Source organism: Nanorana parkeri, unplaced genomic scaffold (assembly GCF_000935625.1).
Source record: "Nanorana parkeri isolate BGI_ZX_2015 unplaced genomic scaffold, ASM93562v1 scaffold729, whole genome shotgun sequence".
Lineage (NCBI taxonomy): Eukaryota > Metazoa > Chordata > Amphibia > Anura > Dicroglossidae > Nanorana > Nanorana parkeri.
The window spans coordinates 519,015-543,034 of record NW_017306997.1 but is presented as its reverse complement, the minus strand read 5'-3'; the positions used below and the strand labels follow the sequence as shown (position 1 = coordinate 543,034).

General features: G+C 42.4%; 1 protein-coding gene across 8 annotated transcripts in view; it reads left to right on the top strand.

Annotated features, from left to right (window-relative positions):
- The window catches only part of EBF1 (early B-cell factor 1), a 329,738-nt gene that overhangs the window by 260,859 nt on the left and 44,859 nt on the right, over positions 1-24,020 (top strand). For 3 of the 8 annotated variants that reach the window (XM_018564148.1, XM_018564149.1, XM_018564147.1), the window contains 2 exons: positions 11,251-11,383; positions 19,378-19,504. In XM_018564148.1, coding sequence (XP_018419650.1) covers positions 11,251-11,383; positions 19,378-19,504 — 260 coding nt within the window. Of the gene's footprint in view, positions 1-11,246; positions 11,384-19,377; positions 19,505-24,020 lie in introns of all 8 variants that reach the window. The other 5 variants (XM_018564143.1, XM_018564141.1, XM_018564144.1 and 2 more) reach the window with 3 other exon arrangements.

Below are 24,020 nucleotides of genomic sequence, written 5' to 3'. Positions count from 1 at the left end.
GCAGTGACAATTCTGCTAGCCACGCCCCTGCAACATTTTATTCATTGCACTGTAGCGCAAACAGGCACAGCCTAAATGTGAGTGGCAACTGTGCTCTGAATCCAGGAACAGTGCCGTACAGTTGCCACACCGTCACTGAAAGACACATTATGTGGGCTCAACCGGTATTTGTGGGAATTTGCAGGTGAACTAAGGGAATTTTTTTGGTGGGGGCAGAAGAGACATGCAAAGCCTCTTTTAGCAAAAAAACTATTTTGCCCCATGCTTTTTAGCAAATGTTTCTTCTCTTTGTATACTGCATGGCACAAGCTCTGTGCAGGGTACATCCCAAGTATGCCAAGAATGACCTTTGTTCTGGGCATGATGTAACTCCTGCACACATGCCCAGAAGATACACTATCGGTATCCACTCAATGGCTAAAAAGGGGTGTCTTGGGCTGTGAGCAGGACGGGAACAGTGGGGGGTGTCTGGAGGCTAGGACCTATCAGCAGTGAAGGAGGTCACTTTAGTGGGTAAGTGTGTTAGTGGGTAGGTGTGTTAATGTGTAATACCTGCCCATTATGGAAAGTGATCCCATGGTCCCACAATACTTAGTTCAATCCTAAACTTAACTTATGAATCTATCATGGCAAAAAGAATATGATTGTGCCCATCCGATGCTGATGATACCACTAATATACGATCAAAGCCATAGTGTCCAAAACCTGAATGTCACAGCCCAACAAACAAAATATCTGCCTCAGCATGGAAATTTTCCCACCATCCATACACCTCAAATTTCTGCAGGACCAAGAGTCACAACTGAACTTAATTATATTTAAAGACATAAACTATATTGTAATCAATGAAGGTTGATAGGGTCAGGACGGCCCCAGTACCAATGACCACCTTTTAATACTGAGTGCTCATCGTACATATTTGACTAGCTGGCATCACCTCTTTTCGAGCTTTATATTCAGTATGAATCACTTACACGGTAATGTTTATAGTCTTGTTTTGCTGGTTCCCAAGACACGAAGAGATGAGGTGACTGCGGGAGGGTGGGATGGTGCCATTAACTGCCTAGTTACATGAGCCTTCTGCGCTGCTGTGTAAAAGTGTCACTGCCCACCTGGCAGGGAGAGAGGGGGCACCACATAACCCTTGCGCTTGATGTAGGCATATCTTTTTTATATATTTTTTAAATGAATAATTCTTTTAATCATCCTTTTTTTTTTTTCAACAATGGTTCGTCTGTGCAAAGTGCATCCAAACTACTGCAGACCAAAGTTTGGAACACATTGTTGTAAGAACTAAAGCACCAACCATGAGGATTGAAAGTCCTGGGCCAGATATGGGAGGGAGGTAAGCAGGGCAAAGCAACAGGTTCACTTTATTGCACACTTCCATAGATGCATATGCTTGCTTTCTGTCACTCCCTCACGTTCCATTCAGCTGCAGGGAGTGGAAGGCGAGCCCAGTGTAAAAGCTCTTAGGTACTAAAACGGTAACTTACACAGGTCTATAAACTCCCTGCTTAACAGTGTTGAATGGCCCATCACTGTCAAGTGGAGCGATCCTGAGCATCCAGCACACTTCGGAATGTGTTGGCTGCCAGGTCCCCATTGTGCTCTGTGCACAAAGTGGGGCACCAGCATCTGAAACTTCCAAAAGTGCTGAATGCTGAACATTCTTGAAAGCTTGCATCTTCAAAGAAGCTGATTTCTTAGCATGGCCACCAGGACAGTTAGGTACACATTGCTATCTTTGCAGAGCTGGCCTAAAGCTGAACTCCAGCCTTACTTTCAGTCTCACACAGTTATGCACGCTCCTGTTTTGTGCTGAAAATGCTTAGTCTGATTTCATTGCACACTCTGAGCTTCTCACAGTGTGCATTAGCAGCGGCAGCAAGTCAGATACAGCCCGTCTCAATTCCGGGCTGGAGGATGTCCATCATCATTTAGCATTTTATTCTCCAGTGGAAATGTCCTTGACCCATCCTTTCCATACATTGGGTTCTCTTTATGCAAACGCAGTCTTCCTAGTTACACCCACTCCTCCAGACTGACACCAATCCATCGAGCCATTTTGATATTTACGTAACTCCTCCCAAGGGCCAGCCAACTGCTTGCATTAGGACTGAGAGCTCTTTAGAGGAGCAACGATTAAGGACCAGTTAAAGGGTTGAAATGCGTTAGATGCTTGTTTGTTAGCTGTTTTTATGTCTTTTCTAAAATAAAGTAATATATATGGATAAATCTTGTTTCAAGTGCCAGTTTTCACAAGCCCATGGACTGAAGGCTTGGGCAGAAGCCTTACCAAACCCCAATGTTCCAGTAGTGTGAGTAGATACAAAAGGATAGAGCTGGTCTGTACTTTTGAACTATCTCTTTAGAGGAGTACTGAGACAGGGTGCTGTGATGTTTGCAGAAAGCTATGTACAGAACACTGCCAGACCCTTCAACCAGCCTTGATCTGTGTGCATTACATAGAAAGCATAGAGACCCACTGATAACTTTAGCAGGACAAAAATAGGGTATCGTATGTAATTAGAATTGAAAGTTTAAAAAAAAAACAACTAATAAGCATGTTGATAAAGGGGGAGTGAGGAACCAGAGAAGGAAAAATATAAGCAGATTAAGCTTTAGCTTAAATTCATTTTTTTTTTTAAAACAGTGACAGATTTGCTTTAACATCATTATTTTTTTTTAGTAGTTTAGATCCGATAAGGTGTTTCTGACCCAAAATGCACATAGTTGCTACTCATGTGCACTGCAGGTAAATAGGCGGTGGATAAAAAGCCTGATGTTGTTAACCATGTGGATGGCACCATTCATTTACATTACACTTATTTTCGTACACAAGCTACGTGCTGTTAGTGTGAATGAGGCCAATTACGGTGGCCACCTCCGGCGCTCACCTTATCCAAAAGTCAAGGAGAATTTGGTAGATTCGTTCAAAGCTCACTAACAAAACCCCTGTGCAGGGAATTGCTGCCTTAGCCCGCGCAGCAGTGGCCGGCCAATCAAGAAGCAAACAAGATATATAAAGGAAGCAGGGCTTCTCTTGTGCTAAAATTAGCCTCTAGCCGTTTAAACAGTTTTAAATCTTCCGCTGAGTTTATGATGCTTCTCTGGGTACTAATCAGATGCCACGGTGCCCTGAGAGACAGATGTTGCTGCTGCTCGGTTTAGACGAGCAGGTGTGTGCGCGGCTCGCGTGCTTTAAATACTGACTTAATCATTTATTGTGCTCCTTTTAGGACCACCAGACCCTTAATGACAATGTTACATTATGTTGAGCTACTAATACCAGTGCAATGTATGCTCAGGGACAGGATAGGGAAATTGTAAGGGCACAATGGACACAGACAAGGTATTTGAAGGTTATACAGAGGTGCAAAGCTGGCAAAATCCAGAAGAACAGACGCCATTGTGTTGCAATTTAAACCCTAACCATATACCCCCTTTCCACTAACCCTCCTGGTAACTCCAACACTACCCCTCACTAATCTAAATGTAACACCATGTTTGCCTACTCAAGTCTCCTGCATTGGGATCTTCTATGCCAGGGCTAGCCAAACTTTAGCCCTCCAGCTGTAGGGGAACTACAAGTTCCATGAGGCATTGCAAGACTCTGATAGCCACAAGTATGACCTCCAGAGGCAGTTGCATTTTTAGGCTAGGTTCACACCTAGGTGATTCAGATGCCGAGCTGTTTTCACACGGTTGTCGCACGTTTTCAATCACGCGACTGTTCATTGTAAACCGCGCGGTTGTTTTTCAATGCATAGAGATGTCTATGGGACCCAAACCGCGCAACAACCGCCCAAAAATAGCTCCTGCACTTTTTCGCGTGACAGGCGATTTCGGTCGTGTGACAAACCACAAAGGTGTGAGCAGCCTCCATTAACTTCAGTGCGAATCTGTGTTTTGCACGATATCGCGCCACTTAAACCGTGCGATAAATCGCCTAGGGGTGCACCGGCCCTAATAAAGACATATGAAATTCTGAACTTGAATTGTGCTTATATAAGATCTATGCGAGCGTCACTATTGCAGGTACATACCCGACAAGTTTCTAGTGTGTCCCCTGGACAAAGGTGAGCTATCTGATAACACATATATATATTAATTTCTGACTATTCTTGAGCAGGTTCAAAAAAAGTACTCAATTTAAAGCTAAAACTCCAAAGCAAAAACTTCCATTTGAATTCTTACCTATAAAGGATAGAAATTCACTTTGTGTGCACCCAACACCTTTGCAAACCCAAATATCCCCTGGTGAATGTAGCAGTAGCATCATCACTGTGCTGTACATAGCCTGTGCAGAGAGCAGAGCTGTGGAAGGGATCCAGCAGCTCCTCCCTCTACATGCTGCCTGCAGAAAACTACAGGGGGGGGCAGATACAAGACCAGTCACTCTGCACAAGGAGAAAGAGCAGCAGTGATGGGTCTTTATTACAGGACGTTTCTGCACAGAGGCAAAGAGCAGGAGTTGTTTCACATTGGATTACTGCACAGATCTGGACAAAATACACAAAGCACTCCAAGATTCAAGTATGAACACACATGGCTGTTGTATTAATATAGATACTATTTGTTCTTTAAAATGCTACTAACACATATTTTAAATCACCATACACCATAAAACTATTGCAAAATAGTGAAATTGCCTATTATATAATGGAATCTCCCCAAATTCCATGTGTTTAGCAATGCATGCTAAGGAAGAATGAACACACACAGGGCCTATTTATTTACATTCTTCCACATGTACCTGACAGTTAAAAGAATACACATCCCCAATAAAAAGTAATATTTCCATGGAAAGGCTTGTTGCGTTTCTAACTTTGCATTGCGTTTGTGTTCTGTGGGCAATCGGGATGCAAACACTGCTTAGCGGACTTCATCTTAAAACCTATGAAGTACATCAGAGGAGATTGCAGTAACTTTGAACTATCTCATCAATATTGCAGCACCCCTCTCTACATTTGGAATGTTGTGATTCCGATAATGATGTGTACCTACTTGGAGTTTGTTTGCGATATTATAATATTTTTCTAAGGCGGTGCACTTGGAAAACATAAACTTTAGAGGCAATACAGCTGACTTCCTGTGTGTTTCGTGGCGGTGGTTTTATGATCTGATCCTGACAGTGTAACTATAAAATGTGCGCGACTCATAAAATAAGTCTGCTAGATTTGTAGTTTGGGGATTTTTTTTTTCAGGATCTTTATTTTCTTATAAAGGGTTTGAAGGACAACTCCAGCCAAACGTTTGAATACAAAAATGAATGGCATATATGTGAATTGTTTTACCTTCTGAAATTTCATTTGTTCAGCCGGTCTTGTGATTGACCAAATCTCCTATTGTTCATCCAGAGAAAAGCAAAAGAAAAGCTCAAGGTTGCAAGGTCCACTCTGATGGCCTAGCAACTTTATATAGAAGAGGGATCTGCCATTGTAAACATTTTTGGGGACAATCAAATTAAGTTTGGATGTTTTCTTGCTCCTCTTATCAATGTTTGTCTTAAGAGCATATGTTTCGTAAGTTTTACTATGGACAGGTGAATCCATCTCCCTTTACTTCCTGGAACTTTGGGGCTGCCTCCTGAAACATGTGACAGTGTACATTATCTGAGGGGGAATAATGCCTTTCCCTCAAGATTCTTCAATATTTTGCAGTTTTCAGATGAGATTTCCAAGAACAGCATTGGTGATGTAGCCTTCCCAGGATGCATTTGTGAGACCAGGGCTACATCACCAGTGTTTCACTCAACCAGAATGTGGGAAAACAGTACTTGTAAGTAAAAGCAAAAAAGTGTTTTTTTAACGAATGTGTCAGGGACCAGGATACCTCCAGGTGACCCCGTGGAGCTGGAGCAGATCCCAGAGGGGCAGTCAGTTGCTGTCTGGGACTTGAGCACCTCCAGGTGGCGCTGTGACGCTGGAACCAGGACCTGCACTTCCAGGGCTCACCTGCAGGTGTCAGCAATTAAGCACCACCTGCTGATGATCTGGAAAGGTATTTAATCCCTCCCTGCAGTGAGCCTGGTGCCACATTATTGTTGCCCTAACCTGTTTCCTGAGTCCTGTCACCGTTTCCTGATTCCTGTGACCTGTATCCTGGTGCCCCCTTGTACCATGACCTTTGCCCTGTGGTTCCCCTTGTGTTGCCTTGCTCCCCAGATTTCACTTGCCCTGTTGTCTGTGTCTGTGTTTGTATTTGTATTCAGTTAGCTATTATTACTGTTTGTGGTTACTTGTGGGTGTTGGTGGGGTTGTTTGTGTTTATATGATTTTGGTGTGTCTAATAAACTGTATTAGACACCAGACAATGCTCATTGGCATTGTCTGGTGTGGTCACGCATTTGGTTCTCCCGTGTGGGTACCTGCATGCGGTGTGAGGACACCTGCGCACGGTACCTTGACAGAATGTAAGATGATTTGATATCGGTATGCAGAGGTGAATGCTCATGCAATTTTTAGTGAAAGGGGGGTAAAGATTGGGGTGGCTGCATTCGTTTTTTGTTTTTTTTCATTTATTTTCAGCTGGTGATCCTGCCAGTAACACACTTCCTGTCCTAGCCTGACGATGTTCACTCACAATACTGTATCCAATGAGAAGCAATGTCACCTTAAACTGGATCTTTACCCCCTTTTCAGTAAAAGTCACATCAGTATGAAGCTCTGCATGCTGATATGAAATCATCTTACATTTATTAGTTAAACAAACATATTTTTATTTTACTTACAATTCCAATTTTCCTACTTCCTAGTCCTCTTGGGCATTAGTGATATAATGGTGCCCAAGCATTGAATCCAGGTTACATCAGCAGTGTATTGCTGGGAAATCTCATCTGTAAACTCACAAAATCTCAGGGAAAGGCATTTTCCTCCCCTCAGATGATGTGCATGGTCACATGTCCTAGTCGCATGTGCCAGAGTTCCAGGAAGTAAAGGAGATGGATTCATCTGCCCTTAAAGGAGAATTATGAGGCGAGTGATTTTCACTCAGCCTCATAATCTGAGCCGACCTGTGACAATTAAACTGTCACAGGTCGGCTCAGTAGATCAGGAAGTGAGCGAACACATACCGTCGCTCGCTCACTTCTCGATCTATCTGTGCAGAGAGCCATGACTGTCACTCACGGCTCCCTGCAGGGATTCTCCCCTCCCCTATCTGATCCTCCAGCGCTGACTGTCAAAACGGACAGGGGAGGGCACAGCTGGCTCTGCCTCTGGATGGGCAGAGCCAGCTGTCAATCCCGCAACTGGGTGGATCCAGACAGTATTGTTGGGATCCATCCCGGCTGCGGTGTCTCAGTATACCGCGAGCTGTAGCTCGCGGTATACTGAGCTTTGGGCCACGGGAGGACGCTAGTTTGTGTTCTCCCGCGACCCTCAGGAGAACTATGGGGAAAAGCCCTAACCCCATAGTTCTCCTTTAATAAAAATGGTCACTGTGAGGAGAATGGGGAGGAAAAGAAAAGTAAGGTATGCAAAGAATAAAAAGCCGACAATTATCTATAAGTATCGGTTTGTAGATTGTCATTACTAAACATTTCTAATGGTGTCGTTGTTGTTATTTCAAAGTTCCTCTTTAAGACAGGACTACAGAACACCCCCCCCCCCTTCTTCTCTTATCCATAACATAGGAAGGAGATTTTTTGTAGTTCACAAAGAGAACTAAGAACAGTGTAACAGATAAGAGTGCAGCAGAGGCAGAGAGCACAGAAAGTTATCAGTCTACAAGATTTCTGGCAGGATCAACAGGTATTTTTTGCGCTTATCAAACAGATATAAAAAACCGCTTTCAATAGTATATTTAACCGACCAAAAAGGAGCAAATAAGAGAAGTTTCATTGTTAGGGTTTACGTACCCTTTAACTGGAGGGCATCTTTGAGACACCCACTGTTTGCTTTGATATGAGTCATAGCAACAAAGACGCCCCTTGTATCAGTGTCAGCCTATTTTAATTGGCCGCCTTTACCCTGCCACTGGCTGCGCGGCTGCAGCTCTCCAGTAAATATTGTGCTTCCCTAGACAAAGTTCACTTGCCATAAATGAAATGTAAACCACTTAATCTGTTAGATATTTAGCACTTGTCGGTATTTTCCCAGCAAATCCCTGGGCTCGCGCCCTTTGACGGCGTCTCGTACAAACGCTAACATCTCGAATCAGCCACACCAGAGACAAAAATGACATTTACATGGCTCTCCTAAGCCGTCACACCGGAGGGGTCCTTAAACAGGCAGGGCACGCCAATATTTAATAAACGGCACACGCCATTGTCGGCTAAAATTTGCATTTCGCCGCTGTGCGGCATATTTGGGATATCCCCCCCCCCCTTCTTCTCTTATCCATAACATAGGAAGGAGATTTTTTGTAGTTCACAAAGAGAACTAAGAACAGTGTAACAGATAAGAGTGCAGCAGAGGCAGAGAGCACAGAAAGTTATCAGTCTACAAGATTTCTGGCAGGATCAACAGGTATTTTTTGCGCTTATCAAACAGATATAAAAAAACGCTTTCAATAGTATATTTAACAGACCAAAAAGGAGCAAATAAGAGAAGTTTCATTGTTAGGGTTTACGTACCCTTTAACTGGAGGGCATCTTTGAGACACCCACTGTTTGCTTTGATATGAGTCATAGCAACAAAGACGCCCCTTGTATCAGTGTCAGCCTATTTTAATTGGCCGCCTTTACCCTGCCACTGGCTGCGCGGCTGCAGCTCTCCAGTAAATATTGTGCTTCCCTAGACAAAGTTCACTTGCCATAAATGAAATGTAAACCACTTAATCTGTTAGATATTTAGCACTTGTCGGTATTTTCCCAGCAAATCCCTGGGCTCGCGCCCTTTGACGGCGTCTCGTACAAACGCTAACATCTCGAATCAGCCACACCAGAGACAAAAATGACATTTACATGGCTCTCCTAAGCCGTCACACCGGAGGGGTCCTTAAACAGGCAGGGCACGCCAATATTTAATAAACGGCACACGCCATTGTCGGCTAAAATTTGCATTTCGCCGCTGTGCGGCATATTTGGGATAAAAGCTTTTATTTGTGAAGTGATCATTATTTTAACAAAGAGGAGCCACTTGATAATTTCCATTTTAACTCTCCAGTACGCTATCAGCTATTCAGGACGATTATGTTAAATTGTGGCTGTAATCATGTTATTGTCGCACATTGAGGAGGAGGAGGACATCTTCATCTGATGTTTTAACAAAAAAATAAAAAAAGCAGGCATTGAAGTGGCTACTCGCAACTCGCTGAGAATGTTTTATTACTCCCAACGATGTGTTTTGGTATGTCCTAATTACACAGAATTGCTCTCTTTATCTAGCACTTTACATCGGTGCACATCGGTGGTAATAAAGGTTTCATGTGTATGTAAACCCTAATAGTGAACATGTGTTATTTGGTGTCTTCTGACCTATTAAAGAGACCCTGTCACTAACTTAAAACAATTCCGGTAAAACCAACTATGTTAAATGCTTACTTGCAGCATTCTTCCTTTCCATAAATTATTTTTTATTGGCTTACTCTGAACTTGCATTAAAATTTAACAACTTCAGAAGGAGTCGATGCCCTAGCACGGACCCCTACCTCCTTGCATGCTTGCATGTTATAGCCCTCTTCTCTTCTGGGAGTGCCCAATTACTGTCTGTGATGACCAAGCTCCTTCACCCCTCCCTTCACCTCCCTATATAATCTTTTAAAGAGACCCTGTCACTAATTCAAATTCAGGTAAAAGCAAGTATGTTAATTGCTTACTTGCAGTATTCTTTCTTTCCTTAAATTATTTTTTATTGACTTAACTCTGAAATTGCAAGAAAAGTTGATGACTTCGGAAGGAGTCAATGCCATGACATAGGCTCTTCTCTTCTTGTAGTGTTCAATTCCTGTCTGTGCTGACCAAGCTTCTTCGCTCCTCCCTTCACCTCCGTACAGAGTCTTATATGTAGCTGCTTGAGTAGGAGCGAAGGGGAACACTGTAGAGCATCCTTGAGGAATCAATTTATGCTAATTCAGGGAGGGTGGGATCCATTCAGAAAAGGACGGCAATTCGTCTCCATCCAGGCCTGCTCTGCCTACTGCCCTCTGCGGTGCTGCCACATCTTTGGCCTCTCTGGTTGACATTGGGACTGGGGATTCTGATGTGAAGAGGGAACACAAAAGTAAAAGGGGGGCTCTGATATGAAAAGGGGCTCTGATGTGAAGGGGGCTTCTGATGTGAAAAGGGGCTGTGATGTGAAGGGAGACTCCTGATGTGAAGGGGGTTTCTGATATGAAGAGGGGCTCCTGATGTGAAGTGGCTTTTTAAGCAAAGAAGGGCCTCTAATGTAAAGGGGCGATGTAAAAGAGGGGGCTCTGGTGTGAAGGGGGGACTCTGATAAGAAGGGGAACCCCATTTTGTGTGCTTTTTGCATGGAGTCTGGTATGGATTTTGAAGGGACCACATGTCGTAGCCCACTACAATTTATTTAATCATTTCATCAATGGTACATTACATTATGCTTTTTATCTTCTATTTTAAATCCAGTATGTATATTTTCATTAGTATTTAAAGAAATAAAGAATCTGGCTTATGTATATAATGTGTTTATAAATGGCAGTTCATACACTTCTTATGTGAAGAGTGGTTGCTGCAGCTTTCTGCCCAAGGAACCTGTGTCTGTCTCTCTGAATCGCTCATCTTGAGATCCCTGAACCCATATTTCTCACTTATATGTAAGACAGGAGAGGTGTTCCTAAACACACCCACTGCAGGTTCATGCCTGTCTCTCACATATGGAAACTCTGGTCCAAGTGTTCAAGTTTGTCACAGCCACCAATCAAGTTTAAACCTGTGCTCAAGTTTCTGATTGGTGATACATTAAGCAAAGAAAGAGGAATAAAGTAGAAAAGTTTAGGAAGCAGAGCCTCCCACACCACATGTGAGGAGCAGTGTGAAATCTGGCCTCACTGAATCTGCAGAGATAAATTGAATAGACTTTCTGACCTGAGTTCTGCAGTGTTTGATAGCCTTAGAAATTCACTAGCTGGTTTCAGTTTGGTTTACACTTTAACTGATTATATATTGTAATGTTAAAAGCTCTTTTTTTTCTCAAGTGACATGCATTTAATAAGTGTAAAATATGTTATTTGTAATTCATGATATTTGTAAACTACAGTAAGTCTTTATGTTCTCTGGCTTCCACTTATAATAATACACATAATAACACATCACCTGGTCTTTTTTATCCCCTCTTGAAAAGCAGCTACTCCTTGTATCAAAGCGATCAGCCCGAGTGAAGGATGGACTACCGGAGGGGCCACCGTCATCATCATAGGAGACAATTTCTTTGATGGCCTACAAGTCATATTTGGAACCATGTTGGTATGGAGTGAGGTGAGTGTCATGGTACAGAATGACTGACGATCATGTTTAGTCCTGTCCACCAATACTAACCATCATTTAAGATGTCTTTGTCATGTTGTGAGTCTCAGTGACCTAAAAGTGTAACTAAACCCACATTTTTTTCTTTTTGTTTTGGAAACAATGGCGAGGATTTAGAAATCCTGTCCACTTTTTATTGCTATCTTTATTCCTGTTGGAAAAATGTACCCCTCTAATTGTGCTGGTTGTGCACTGAAAGAAAAAAAAAGGGGAAAGCCACAATTTTGAATAGTCACTATAAAAAAAAGAGGGACATTTTTCCAATGGCGACAACTGTCTAGGAGGGGATTTGACTTACTTTGGATAGATTTCCTCTCACTTCCTGTTATGTATACACATTGACTCTAATTTACTAAAGAAGTAGAGTATGTTCACAATGAAAGTGAATTTTTACTTATCTTAGTGATTGAGGTAAAAAAATTCAATTTGAAAGTGAACATGCCGTACTCCCTTATTAAATCAACCCATTGCCTTTAAAGTGTATTTGAAGCTGAACTCCGGGGAAGCAAATATTGCCCAAATAAGAGTCAGGTGTAATAATACTTGAATCTTTGTGAGCTTTGTGTATTTCTTCCGGATCTGTACAGTCATCCAGTGTGAAACTTTTTCTCTGTGCAGGAGCTTCCTGTAATAAAGTCACTGCTGCTCTCTCTCCTTGTGCAGGATGACATGTGACTGGTCTTGTCTCCGCCCCCTCCTGTAGTTTTCTGCAAGCATCCTCTAGTGGGTGGGGCCTGCTGGTAGTTAGATATGGTAGTTGTGGATGTATATCCTCTGTGGCTTTTGAAGAATATATTTAAATACATGTTATTTGGAGTTAAATTGAAGTTCAGTTTTAAAGGCAAACTTTTTTTAAATAGAGCAGGGAAGGGTAGGTTCCATTGTCAGTTTTTTATCCTGTCTGTGTCCCATTGGGAAGTGGAAATGAAAGGAATTGAGAGGAACTCTCTGCAAAGTGAGGGATCTGACAGGGGTTGTTCCCATTCCACACCCCATCCAAAACTTAAAATAGAAAAACATTTTGCCATTCGATACACTTTAAGGATGAACTTCTATTGTTGCCCAATCAGATTTTCACTTTATTATCCAATACTGTCCTAGAAACATTAAAAGAATAATTTATTTATTTACTAGAACAATCCAAAACAGCATTTCCTACTCACTGTTTTGATCTTTACAGAGAACATTAAACCATTCAGATCCCTAACTACATTGACAGAGCATTTTATTATTCCTACCACAATCATGTGCACACACACAAGGGCCTTTCTGGTTGGTTGCCAGTAAACCTACCAGTAGGGTTTTGGACTGTAAAACCCTCTCAAACACAAGTACAATGTATGAACTCTATGCATATGGCGTCTTGGTGGAAACTAAATCAATCTGTAGAGCCACAGTGTTAAGCACTGACCATATTTTTTTTAGCTCAGCAAACACCTTTAAAGAGAATCAGGGCGAATTGGCATGTTCTTTTGTTAGAGTCCAAAGAGTGTCCTACCGCACCCCTTACCAGAAACCCCTTAAGGATGGGTGCTGAAATGACTGTGGATGGCACCGCTGGGATCAATGGAGAAGCAGGATGTCACCAGCTCACTGAATAGATAGATGAAACAAACGTCTTTTATTGACGCATATTGTCACAATGATAGCGACATTTCGGAGTTGTGCAGAGTCCTCTTCATCAGGGTCAGTATGGACCCGATGAAGGGGACCCTGAGCAGCCCCAAAGCATTGATATCATTGTGACAAGATGCGTCAATTAAAGACGTTTGTTTCATTAATCTCTTTGGTGTGTTGGTAACATCTTGCTTCTCCAAGGTTCTCTTGTTAGGACACCCCCCTTCTCCATGATCGCCCACTGCTCCACTCATCTGTCAAAGTCCTTGGAAATACCCAGTGCTCCTAGGTATGAGGAGCATGTGACAATCCATTTCCGTTTACTAAAAGGATGGAGTGCTCAGTCCTGAGTGGCCAATTGCCAGGTCCGAGCGGTGTCACATAGGAGAGGGTGCAAGGTCATTACCCTCCATAAGCTCTAAAACAGACAGACACAGAGCTTCCACAGTGATTAGACTCAGGGTCCATGATGAACGGAGCAGCAGTAAAGCACAGTAGTTAATAGTGAAGTAAGCATGGCCTAACAAGAGGACCTGTCCTTTTCCCCCCAAATAGACAAAGTGACAGCTCCTCTTTAGGAAAAATCACTAAGTATAGTAGCATTGAGAGAAGAGTGTATGTTAGAATGTTGCAGTTAATCATCCTTCCAATCCCGATGTAGCGAAGAGCTTTCTTTGTATTCAGAGGCAGTGTGAAATCTTTGTCAGAATTCTGCTCAGAAATCTCCAACCGGCAGGACAATAGTTGGCTCTCTGCGAGATGTGTGAAGACAGTGAAAGAGCAGTTCTGATGTAACCAGGAGGCAAAGTGCATATATCTTATATTAGAGAGAGCTTTAGAGCATAAAAAAGCCAGCTAACAAGGAAACTCCTAACAATTCCGGGGATTTGAGAGCAGTGCCGTGTGCAATTGTTAGCTGACACACTACACGTGTTGGGGTCGTGGCTCTGCTACATTTATTACAACAAAGACGCAGCTAATAAGATTCAGCGCAGTGAAATCCTGACGTTTTCGGAGCTAGCCGAGCTGGAGATGTTGGCTAATTGATACATTTGGGTTTTCTAGCTCTAGCTGACCCCCTACCTATCATGTTTCACGTGTGTTTGCAATCCTCTCCATCAGTTTGTTCTTTGCCATGAAACTTGAGATCCATCTCATGGCCGTTCTCATAGAGTATCTCTAATGCTGTTAAATTCCAGCTTTTTTTTTGACAGTTGTTAAATGATAGTCTCATCTAAACAATGTTGCTGTTTTATTTCTCCTTGAGAAGAGACTTAAAGAGGAAAAAACATTTTTTTTCTTCACGCTATTCATAAAATTCTTTTTTTTTGGATCAAGCTGTTCTTGGTTTAAAGAGTTTCTGGCATTTTATATATCTACTAATATGTAATACTGTATTATATGTAGTAATGTGTATTACTAATATATGTAAACTAGGGATGCACCGATACTAGTATTGGTATCGGTGCTGATCCTGAGTATTTGGGCAAGTACTTGTACTCACCCAAATGCTCCCAATGCCTATCCCTATACCGGAACTGCCGGTATCAGGAAGCCGGGCGGCGAGTCATTACATGCTGCCCGGCTCCCTGATTGGCCGGGAAGCCGCACTAGGTGACGAAGGAGCATGGAGCCGGCTTCCCGGCCAATCAGGAAGTCGGGCAGCATGTAATTACTTGCTGCCCAGCTTCCTGATTGGCCAATCAGGAAGCCGGGTGGCGAGTCATTCCCCCCCTTGCTTCCTGATTGGCCAGAAAGCCGACTCCATGCTCCCTCGTCACATGGTATGAGCATGGAGCCGGATTCTCGGCCAATCGGGAAGCCTGGCGGCGAGTCATTCCACGCCGCCCGGTTTCCCGGCTAATGACTCAATAATGGGACTTCCGGTATCGGTATTCGGTATCAGCGAGTAGTGAGAAAAAAATATCGTTACTCGTACTTGATACCGAAAAAACGGTATCGGTGCATCTCTAATGTGAACCATATCTATAATCTTCTCTTATTTGCTCCCTTTAGTCCATTAAATATACCATTGAAAACAAAAGCAAAAATAGCTGTTGATCCTTCATAAATCTAGTTAATCTAAATCGAAGTGCTCTCTGCCTCTAATGTAATTATATTGTTACCAGTTATCTTCTGTGGACTACAGAACACTTTCCCCCTAAGTTTTGGAGATGAGGAGAGGGAAAGGGTTTCTTTTAGTCTAGTTTTAGGGTTACAACACTGTTTCTCCATAGATATAGTATGGTGAGCGAGTGCTTTCACTTTAGGGCACCATGTGTGTCACGGGCAGGATTGTCATGTGAAACTAATGGGGGGAAAAAGCCTGAAAAGGACACTCATTCAGCTACCATATCAATGGACTGGTAAGCTGCAATATATTATATATTTTTTCTTGGGTTTAGATACTCTTGAAAGCAAACCTGTACTTTGTCTATGATGGGCAAGCAACAGATTTAGTTAAACCCCACCCTTTCCCAACAGCATTTACTCAACTTTTGCTTGCTTCTCCTCCACTCCATTCAGAAACAAAAGAAAAATGCCCAGTACTTCAAAGTATGGGGGAACATTTTATTTTCATTTTCTGATTGAGCAAGTACCAACACTAGTGGGCTGGGGCAGAGTCCTCAGTTCAGTGTAAGCTCTGACTAGAGCAACTCAGAGCTTGCAGTGGGGTTTCTTATTGGCTATATATGGCAGCTATACAAAGTGAAAGGGAGCAAAGAAAAGGTATTTTCTGCTGGGGAGGCATTGAAAATAATCTGTTCTTTGCATAGGCAAACTACAGGTTTGCTTGAAGGGAACCTGTTATGAAGTATGTTACCTGGTACAGACAAGGCCCCTGTTTAATGTTGGAGATGGTCATCGCCCTTCTCTCGAATGTGGTGTTCTTAGCCATAGCGGTAATGATGCTTTTGGCTATCCGGCACTTACAGCCTCCAAATCACAAAGTACATTTTTTTGGGATGTAACAGCTTTCCTGAAACAAATCTCTTTACCTTGAAAATTTTGATCAGTTCCCGAGACTGCAAATCTCTCTATCTGTTCTCTGCCTTGCCACCTGCCTAAAAAAACTGTGTGAAACAAAGCTGCCCAAGCTCTGGCTTTTCATGTTTAAGGCCAGCAGGGGATGGATAGAGTAGAGTAGGGGAATGCTAGAACTCTTGTCAGATTTCTTATGACTCTTGGCATACACTTTAACAAATTGGGGATTTTCATAACCTGTGCACTGTACCATTATAGATATTACTGACTGCCATCACCATCCCCTTCCTGCTCCTCCTCCACTGTTGGCTGGCTTCACATCAGACCGTTATTGTCTTTCTCTTGCATTCCTTTCTTTCTCTACATAGTTGCAAGAAATTGACAGATGTTTAGCCTTATGTAATCCCTGATTTTAGAGACACCACTGAAAAAAAACACACAGGTGTCACTAAACTTTTAACATTAGACGATGTCTTTTCAAGATGTATCTACATACAGTAGCTCATTTTAGAGAAAAAAGTACAGCCTGTTTCTTTCAGGTGAATATTTCCAAAATGGGTGAAAATTTAAGACACAATTACTTCCTTGTGGGCTATAAATATAGACAAAGTTTATTGTCATTGTTACCTTGATTAAATACTGCAAGGACCTGTGCACTGAGGAAACATTGAGGTCAACCAATATATCCAGGGCCTCCTAAAATAGCTTGTTGCTGTCATTGGTTTTAGAATAGATTTGTAGCACAGTCCAGGCCTCCAGAGAATTTCTGCAGATTTCTCTAATACATTAGGAATGCATTAACATTCACTGTGAATGTATAGCCCATAGATGCTTCAGAAGCTCTTTGAAAACCAAAGTGTCAGTCTGAATTCTTGTTCACACAGGACTATATTAATAATGAAATGCAGTGAGCATCTGAAATAACTAATAATTAGCAAAAGATGTCCTATCAACAGAAGTTGATTTTTGATTGGTTTCTGCAATTTAAAGCACACTACTAAATATGTTATTAAAGAGACAGCAAACCTAGTAACCCTAGAATCACTATCACTTGCCTTTCCTCTCTTGTTCATGAACCATGCCTTCTCAACCATCCTGAGCTACAGATTATTGCCTGATGTGGCAGATAGGCATGTTTTCGTTTTTCATCCAAACCTAGATTCATGTTAGAAAAGTAGGCAAAGGGAAGGGATTCCCTTCTAAGTGAATTGCACAACCTTGTATAGTGAATGTAGGTATGTGTTGGTTGAAAAGATGGCCAGTGGCTTGTTGATGAGCAGTTATAATGGCTTGTATAGTAGGTTTTGTAGCCCTCTTGCCTTCCTCAACACAAAACATATTTTCAGGCTTATTTAAACTTCTGTTAAGCTTCTAATTGTCACGTTTCCCCATACCAGTGGAATACCAGATATTTTCAGATGCCCTGAAGGCAGAGCAGAAAAGGCAATTAGGTTGGCTAACTATGGCCTCCTTGTTAAAGTTGGAAACTTCAAAGTAAACCTGTCAGATCCCAAAAAGCATTTATGCAAGTTTGTACAGCAGAAAAGGCCCAGCCTAGGATTCAGGGTGTGTTATTAGGTAGACTTGTGCTAATTTCGATTCGTAACGAAACGAATCGCACATGTCTATTACTAGGGTGAATTTATCTCATGTGCTTACTTACCTGCCTATGACTTTAGAGTTCTCCAGTGTTTACAGTTCTCCTCTTCAAAATCTTCTCAGACAATGACGATCGCATGTGCATTGAGTTCCCATAGACTTGAACACGGCAGTACCCCTGCAGGCTGCAGGTATTAAGAGTAATGTTCCATTCAAGTCTCTGGGCACTCAGGTGTGCAAAGGTGTGACCAGCACCTGAGAGGATGCCACCACTGTCATGTCAAGTAAGCAAACAACCTCCTTTAAAGGCACAGGGATGCACAAGGGACCCTGCACATCACAACGGCAGCTGAGACCCCCCCCCCCCCCCCATGCGTCACTGCACCAAATCAGTCAAGCAAAACAAAGGAGGTTGGGCTTCCTCCTGACAAGCCTACACCCAATTTTATCTTTTGCCACATGTGCTCCAAGATGGAGACTCTCATAGTTTAGAGTTAGGACCGCACTATATAGAGGTGCCTTGACGCGGCGGTGCGGCTTTCACATTTTCTACAGAAGTCGTGTATCTAAACCTCTGTGTTTAACCTTAGAGGTGAGACAAGTTTTTTTGCATGCTGGCTGGTGAGTGTGCTGGGAAACTTTTTGCTGTTGTACTGTAGAAAGCCCTTCCATGTGCACCTTGCTGTAAAGCTGGTGACAAATTGATGAGTGCGTTTGCCATTTGTTTTGCTTGACTGATCTCATTGTAGGTTACTAAATGTATGCTGCACCCAGATAGTGTTCCCAGATAGCAAGGATAACTTGCTACAAACTTGTGGCGGGGTGAAATTGTAATTTTGTTAACTTGCTGCACATATTCCTGGCAAGTTGTAGACTTGCAGAACACTCGCAGCACAAGTTCTAGTTGACACTTTTTGAACTTGTAGCAAATTTCTTGGCAAGTCTACAGCAAGAGTCCTGCAGGTCTTAGCAAGAGCTCTGCAAGCTCGCTGGTCTGGAGACTTGCAATGCAGACTTGATGTAATTGTGCAACAAAATTGTGAAGCTTGGCAAGTCTGCAATAGTTTAGCAAGTCATTTTCAAACTTGCAGCACAATTTCTTGCTATCTGGGGTTGTATGTCGCATCCACATAGAGTTGTATGTCACATCCACAGTGTGTTTACTTCCATTATCACCTTTTTACATGACTGCATTACATAGTCTTCACCTAGGTAAATACAAATATTCAGGAGTATTCTTGTACTTGTGACATCCCCTTCACTGACAGAGGGCACGTACACAACGGAAATCGTAAGAGTCTTGCTCGGGTAACCAGGATTCGATTGGCTGTCGATGCATTCACTGTGTACTGTGATTACGCTAAGTGGGTGACTGAGGTCTGCAGTTTAGCATGTCAGCCTTAATAATCGAATTCATGCCCTGACTTTAATTGCTCTATTCTGTTTAACCAATTAATCTCTGTAAGGATCCATTGCTTTACACTTATGTCCCGTGCACAATCACCACACTTCATATTGAATTGCTGTCAGAGCGCCATTATGAGCGATCATAGAGTGTTGTATGCTTAACTTTTGTGTGTGAAGTATATTGTCATTGCGCTCCATGTGCTTCATAGAAACACTGACAAGTTAATTACATCTTTTGTGCCTTTGTTTATAAAGCTGTCACAGAGAGACGTTACAGAGGATTGGAAACACACAGCCATCCCTTCATTGGCTAATTGGCGTCTCTTTTGTTTCTTTAGTTAATTACGCCGCATGCCATCAGAGTACAGACCCCTCCCAGACACATCCCAGGCGTGGTGGAGGTCACATTATCCTATAAATCCAAGCAGTTCTGCAAAGGGACGCCCGGGAGATTCATTTACACAGGTAGGTCTTGTGGTTTTTCTTCCTTTACTCTTTAGGGTTCCCGTATTTAAAGCTGCAATCCAGACTAACTGCTAAATGCACCATGTAAAACATATATGGGAAAAGGTTTACCTGCCAACGGATGTGTATTTCTATCCACCTTAGAAATGCACAGTCCTACAAGACAATACAGCCAGTCTGGTGACCTGATTCTTGTCTACTGCAGTAGTAGACTGATTGTCATTTCTCATCTACTGCAAGGATGCTCCTTGTCAGCAGATGTGAATGCAAAGCCCCTCCCTCTCCCAGTCAGGCAAAAAAACAACAAACAATTCAGGTTATACTAGCTGCAGTTAAAATACATTTTCATGGTGGGGGGTTATATAAAGACATTTAATTAATCAGCCTTTTTTTCTTAAATTGCCTGGAGTTCGCCTTTAAGGGAGAACCTCAAGCAAAATGCAAAAATTTGGTACTTAAGTACTGATGGGCATTTTGAATAACCGTTTTGTTTTTGGACTGAAGCTATGAATCCTTTGGCCTATAACAGGTAATGAAGTCTTTCTCAGATGGTTCTGCCTACTTTAGACAACAAACCAACCACCACCAGCAATGCCATTCCTTCTAACCTTAGTCCCACATCTAATCTACATAGGGAGTCTGCATACCTTCTAGGAAGTCCTCTGCAACCACAGTGATCTTTCAGCTTATAACTGAACACATAAATGTTTATTAGGATCTATTCACTGAACATTCTCTGCAGTTAACAGAAAAAGTTTGCAAACAAAGGAACTCCACCCAAACTCACCACATAATTTTTCAGTGAGAAACAAATAGAGGGGTTCACAAACATGTTTACCTGCAGTGTTCCCTGGTCAGTAGAGACACAGGAACATCACAATACAAGTTGTTATGCTAAAGAGTCACCAGAAAGGCAAGGTCTGATTATTGCATAGGCCGCAACCCTGCAATAAAAAAAAGGCTGCAAGCAGACTTAAAAATATACTTACCTTACACCCCAGTTTCCACCCACAGTTCCTAGCCAAAGGTGACATTATGACTCTTCTGGGGAGATCATGGGAATGCTGAGGGTCCCAAATCTCACAAGAAGGTGTTCCTATGCAGTGCTGAAGTGTCTTCTATTGACATTTTATTTTTTTTCCATGTGTGGGCATCTAAAAAGGGAAACTGTCTTTTGATGTAAGGTCCACTTTAAGCAGTAAATGGTGGCCACTCAGTCTAAATTTACTACCACCAAAAGATGCCAACATAAACACAATATGGTGCACTACATTTTGCAAGTATGTCTTCAGGCAACAAGAGCAGAGGAACGTTTGGCAGCTGCGACTTAGTTACATAACTGGCTTCTACTGTAGTTTGGCTTTTGTCAAATCAGAGAAGTTTAGGTAGTCGGGAGGCAGAGCAAGTACTGCTAAAGGACTATCACCCCAATTCTTCTTGTTTTCGATCATGGCACCGGTCTTAAAACACACAGGCTGACCAAACTTCAAGGAGAACTATGAGGTGAGTGCTTTTCACTCACCTCATAGTTCTAGCCGACCTGTGACAATGAGACTGTCACAGGTCGGCTTAGCAGATCGGGAAGTGAGTGCACACATACCAGCGTTCGCTCACCTCTCGATCCTGTCACGGCTCTCTGCCGTGACAAGGGAGGGGCTGGATTCCCCCTCCCCGCTCCGCCAGCTCTGACTGGTGGAACGGATGGGGTAGGGTACAGCTGGCTCTGCCTCTAGATAGGCAGAGCCAGCTGTCAGTCACACAGCTGGGCGGATCCAGACATAATTGTTGGGATCCGCTTCAGCTGCGACGTCTCAGTATACCGCGAGCAGCAGATCGTGGTATACTGCGGCGTCTCAGTATACCGTGAGCTACAGCTCACGGTATACTGAGCCTAGGGTGACGGGAGGACGCTAGTTTGTGTCCTCCCGCTACCCTAAGGAGAACTATGGGGAAAAGCCTTAACCCCATAGTTCTCCTTTAAAGAAACAATACAATAGAACAGGGGTAGGTAACCTCGGCACTCCAGCTGTTTTGGAACTACAAGTCCCATGAGGCATTGCAAGACTCTGACAGCCACAGGCATGACTCGCAGAGGCAAGAACCTGATGGGATTTTTAGTTTTACTACAGCTGGAGTGCTGAGGTTGCCTACCCCTGCATTAGAGTGAGACAAGGAGGAAATGAGAAAAGCAGATTATTGTTGTTGTTCCATATCAGGCCACGTATTAGTCATAGATCCTGCATTTATTTTATGGAGAAAAGCTTCCGCCAGTATGCTGGAGCTGTGTGTGCAGGATGCAGCCAGTCTGCAGAAAGACTAGTTAGTAAAGCACTTGTTTTGTGGAATGCTTCAGTCTGCCCCTGGCTGTTCCCTCTTAATAACTGATCAGCCAGGAAACAGAGATCAATCACAGAGGAACTGAGGCCAACACAAACATATTGACCAGAGCAAAGCCAATATCTGACCAATGAAGAAACTTCATTCATCATCTGAATGAGAGAGGGAGAGAGAGAGAGAGGAGTCAGGAGAAAACGCAGACACTACCGGGAACAAATTGTAGGACTCCCAAGTCACTTTATTGCCCTTGCTGCTCTGTCCTGCTCCTAATCAATTACTACAGTGTGGCTCATTTGTGAGGGGAGGACAAGGAATCAAATAGTAGCAATTGCTACAACAGCCACGCTACTGCCATCATTGTTATAGTTTCTTGAATTTAAAGGCTATCTAAACACAAAAATCCAAATGTACTATATTGCAGCTCAGCTGGGTCTAGATGTGATGGCTGGTTTACTTTTCATTTTCAGGTTAAAAACATTATCAGCAGGGACAGAAAATGGCAATTGAGCATGCCAAATATGCAAGGTTCTTGTCACTTCCTCAAATGAAAACACAAACCTTGTTATCTTCCTTCTGTAAACTACTAATTCCGCCACACCATGCAATGGTGATGAGGATATAAACACATGTTTGAATTCAGCCTGGGTGACAACCATGTCTTTCTCCATAGTAAGTGAGCGTTGTCAACCTAGCAAAGCAAGTGCGTTATTTGCAGGATCACCGGGGAAAAAGAAAGAGAAAATAAACCTGATTTAAAAAAAAACAAATTAAACCACCATCTCTATGAACTGGTAATCTGCAACATATTATATTTTTGTTTTTCGGTTTAGATACACTTTAAGGCAATCATCTGCTTAGTTGCCAGCAGGAATTGACGTTAAAACTGTCATTTGTCATTTCTATACTGCACTTCTCTTTACTAATTCAAGGAACACAATCTTTGTGTATTCATTTTTTTATTTATTTTTAACCAGTAAATATGAAATATATTATACGACTAAATTTGCAGATGAAAAGCATCTAGCATGCCACTTCCTGTCTGCAAATGGTAAATGTCCAGCCAGCAGATGGCGCACTTGATATTGTTCCCCTGTTTTTCTCCAAACGTATTTACTACTATGATGTAAATAGACTGAAAAGCTTGTGTGATTAGATCTCCAGCAATTCAGATTTATTCACAACACATATACACAGCTTAATGACTCAAAGGAGGGACATGCCTCCTTCCCTCTTGGTAGTTCATACAGACCTGTATGGGTTTTCAGTTAGATAGAGGCAGTTAACAAGTGAGCGGCAGCGCCTGGGCTCGCTTATTAAAAAGCCCAACCTGATCTTCAAAAAACTTGTCATGAATAAAAATGGCAGTAGAAAACAGTAAGCTCCTGTTTCACATTTGATACAGGGTGTTTCTGTTCCACGTTCTATAAGGACATTTGTACTCCAGGAGCGCACACCTTATCTACTGCCTGGTGCCAGGATGAAACCTCCTTTGTCAACTCAGTGGAACTTCAAATCTACAGAAACGTCATACATCTGCAAACAGGTATTTGTCCATTTAAAAAGCTCATTCACTTTATTCCATGGACAAAGACCTGTGTGCAGATGAATTACGTTTCTTTAGATTTGAAGTTCCTCTGAGCTGACAAAGGAGGTTTCATCCTGGCACCAGGCAGTAGATAAGGTGTGCGCTCCTGGAGTACAAATGTCCTTAAAAAACCTGGCACAGAAACACCGTGTATCAAATGTTTGTATGACAAATAAAGAATTATTACAAATAAAACGAATGATTCAGTTTATAAACTTGTAATCATTCAAAATAATATGTACTGTGCAATGTTCCACAAACCATTATAGTTCCCCTTTAAGTCCTCTCATCTTCTATTTTTTGTTATTACGGGAACAGTTTTTAGTCCACATGAATTAGAGCCTTAACTCGAATCCCCCCCACCACCACCACCTTTAAAGTAATCAGAAAATGTATAGAGCAGCAGATAAAATAATAAAAAAAAGGTTGTAGGATATCGACCCTGGCAAAATAATAACACGAGTCATCTGTAGGAAGAAGAAAAATGAAGCGCTGAAGGTGGGGAGGGGTGTCTGAGCGTGCTGCTGTGTGTATTGATCCAGAGGAAAGAAGCACACACTCGTCTTCTCATTAGCTCCCTGGCTCCATGGTCTC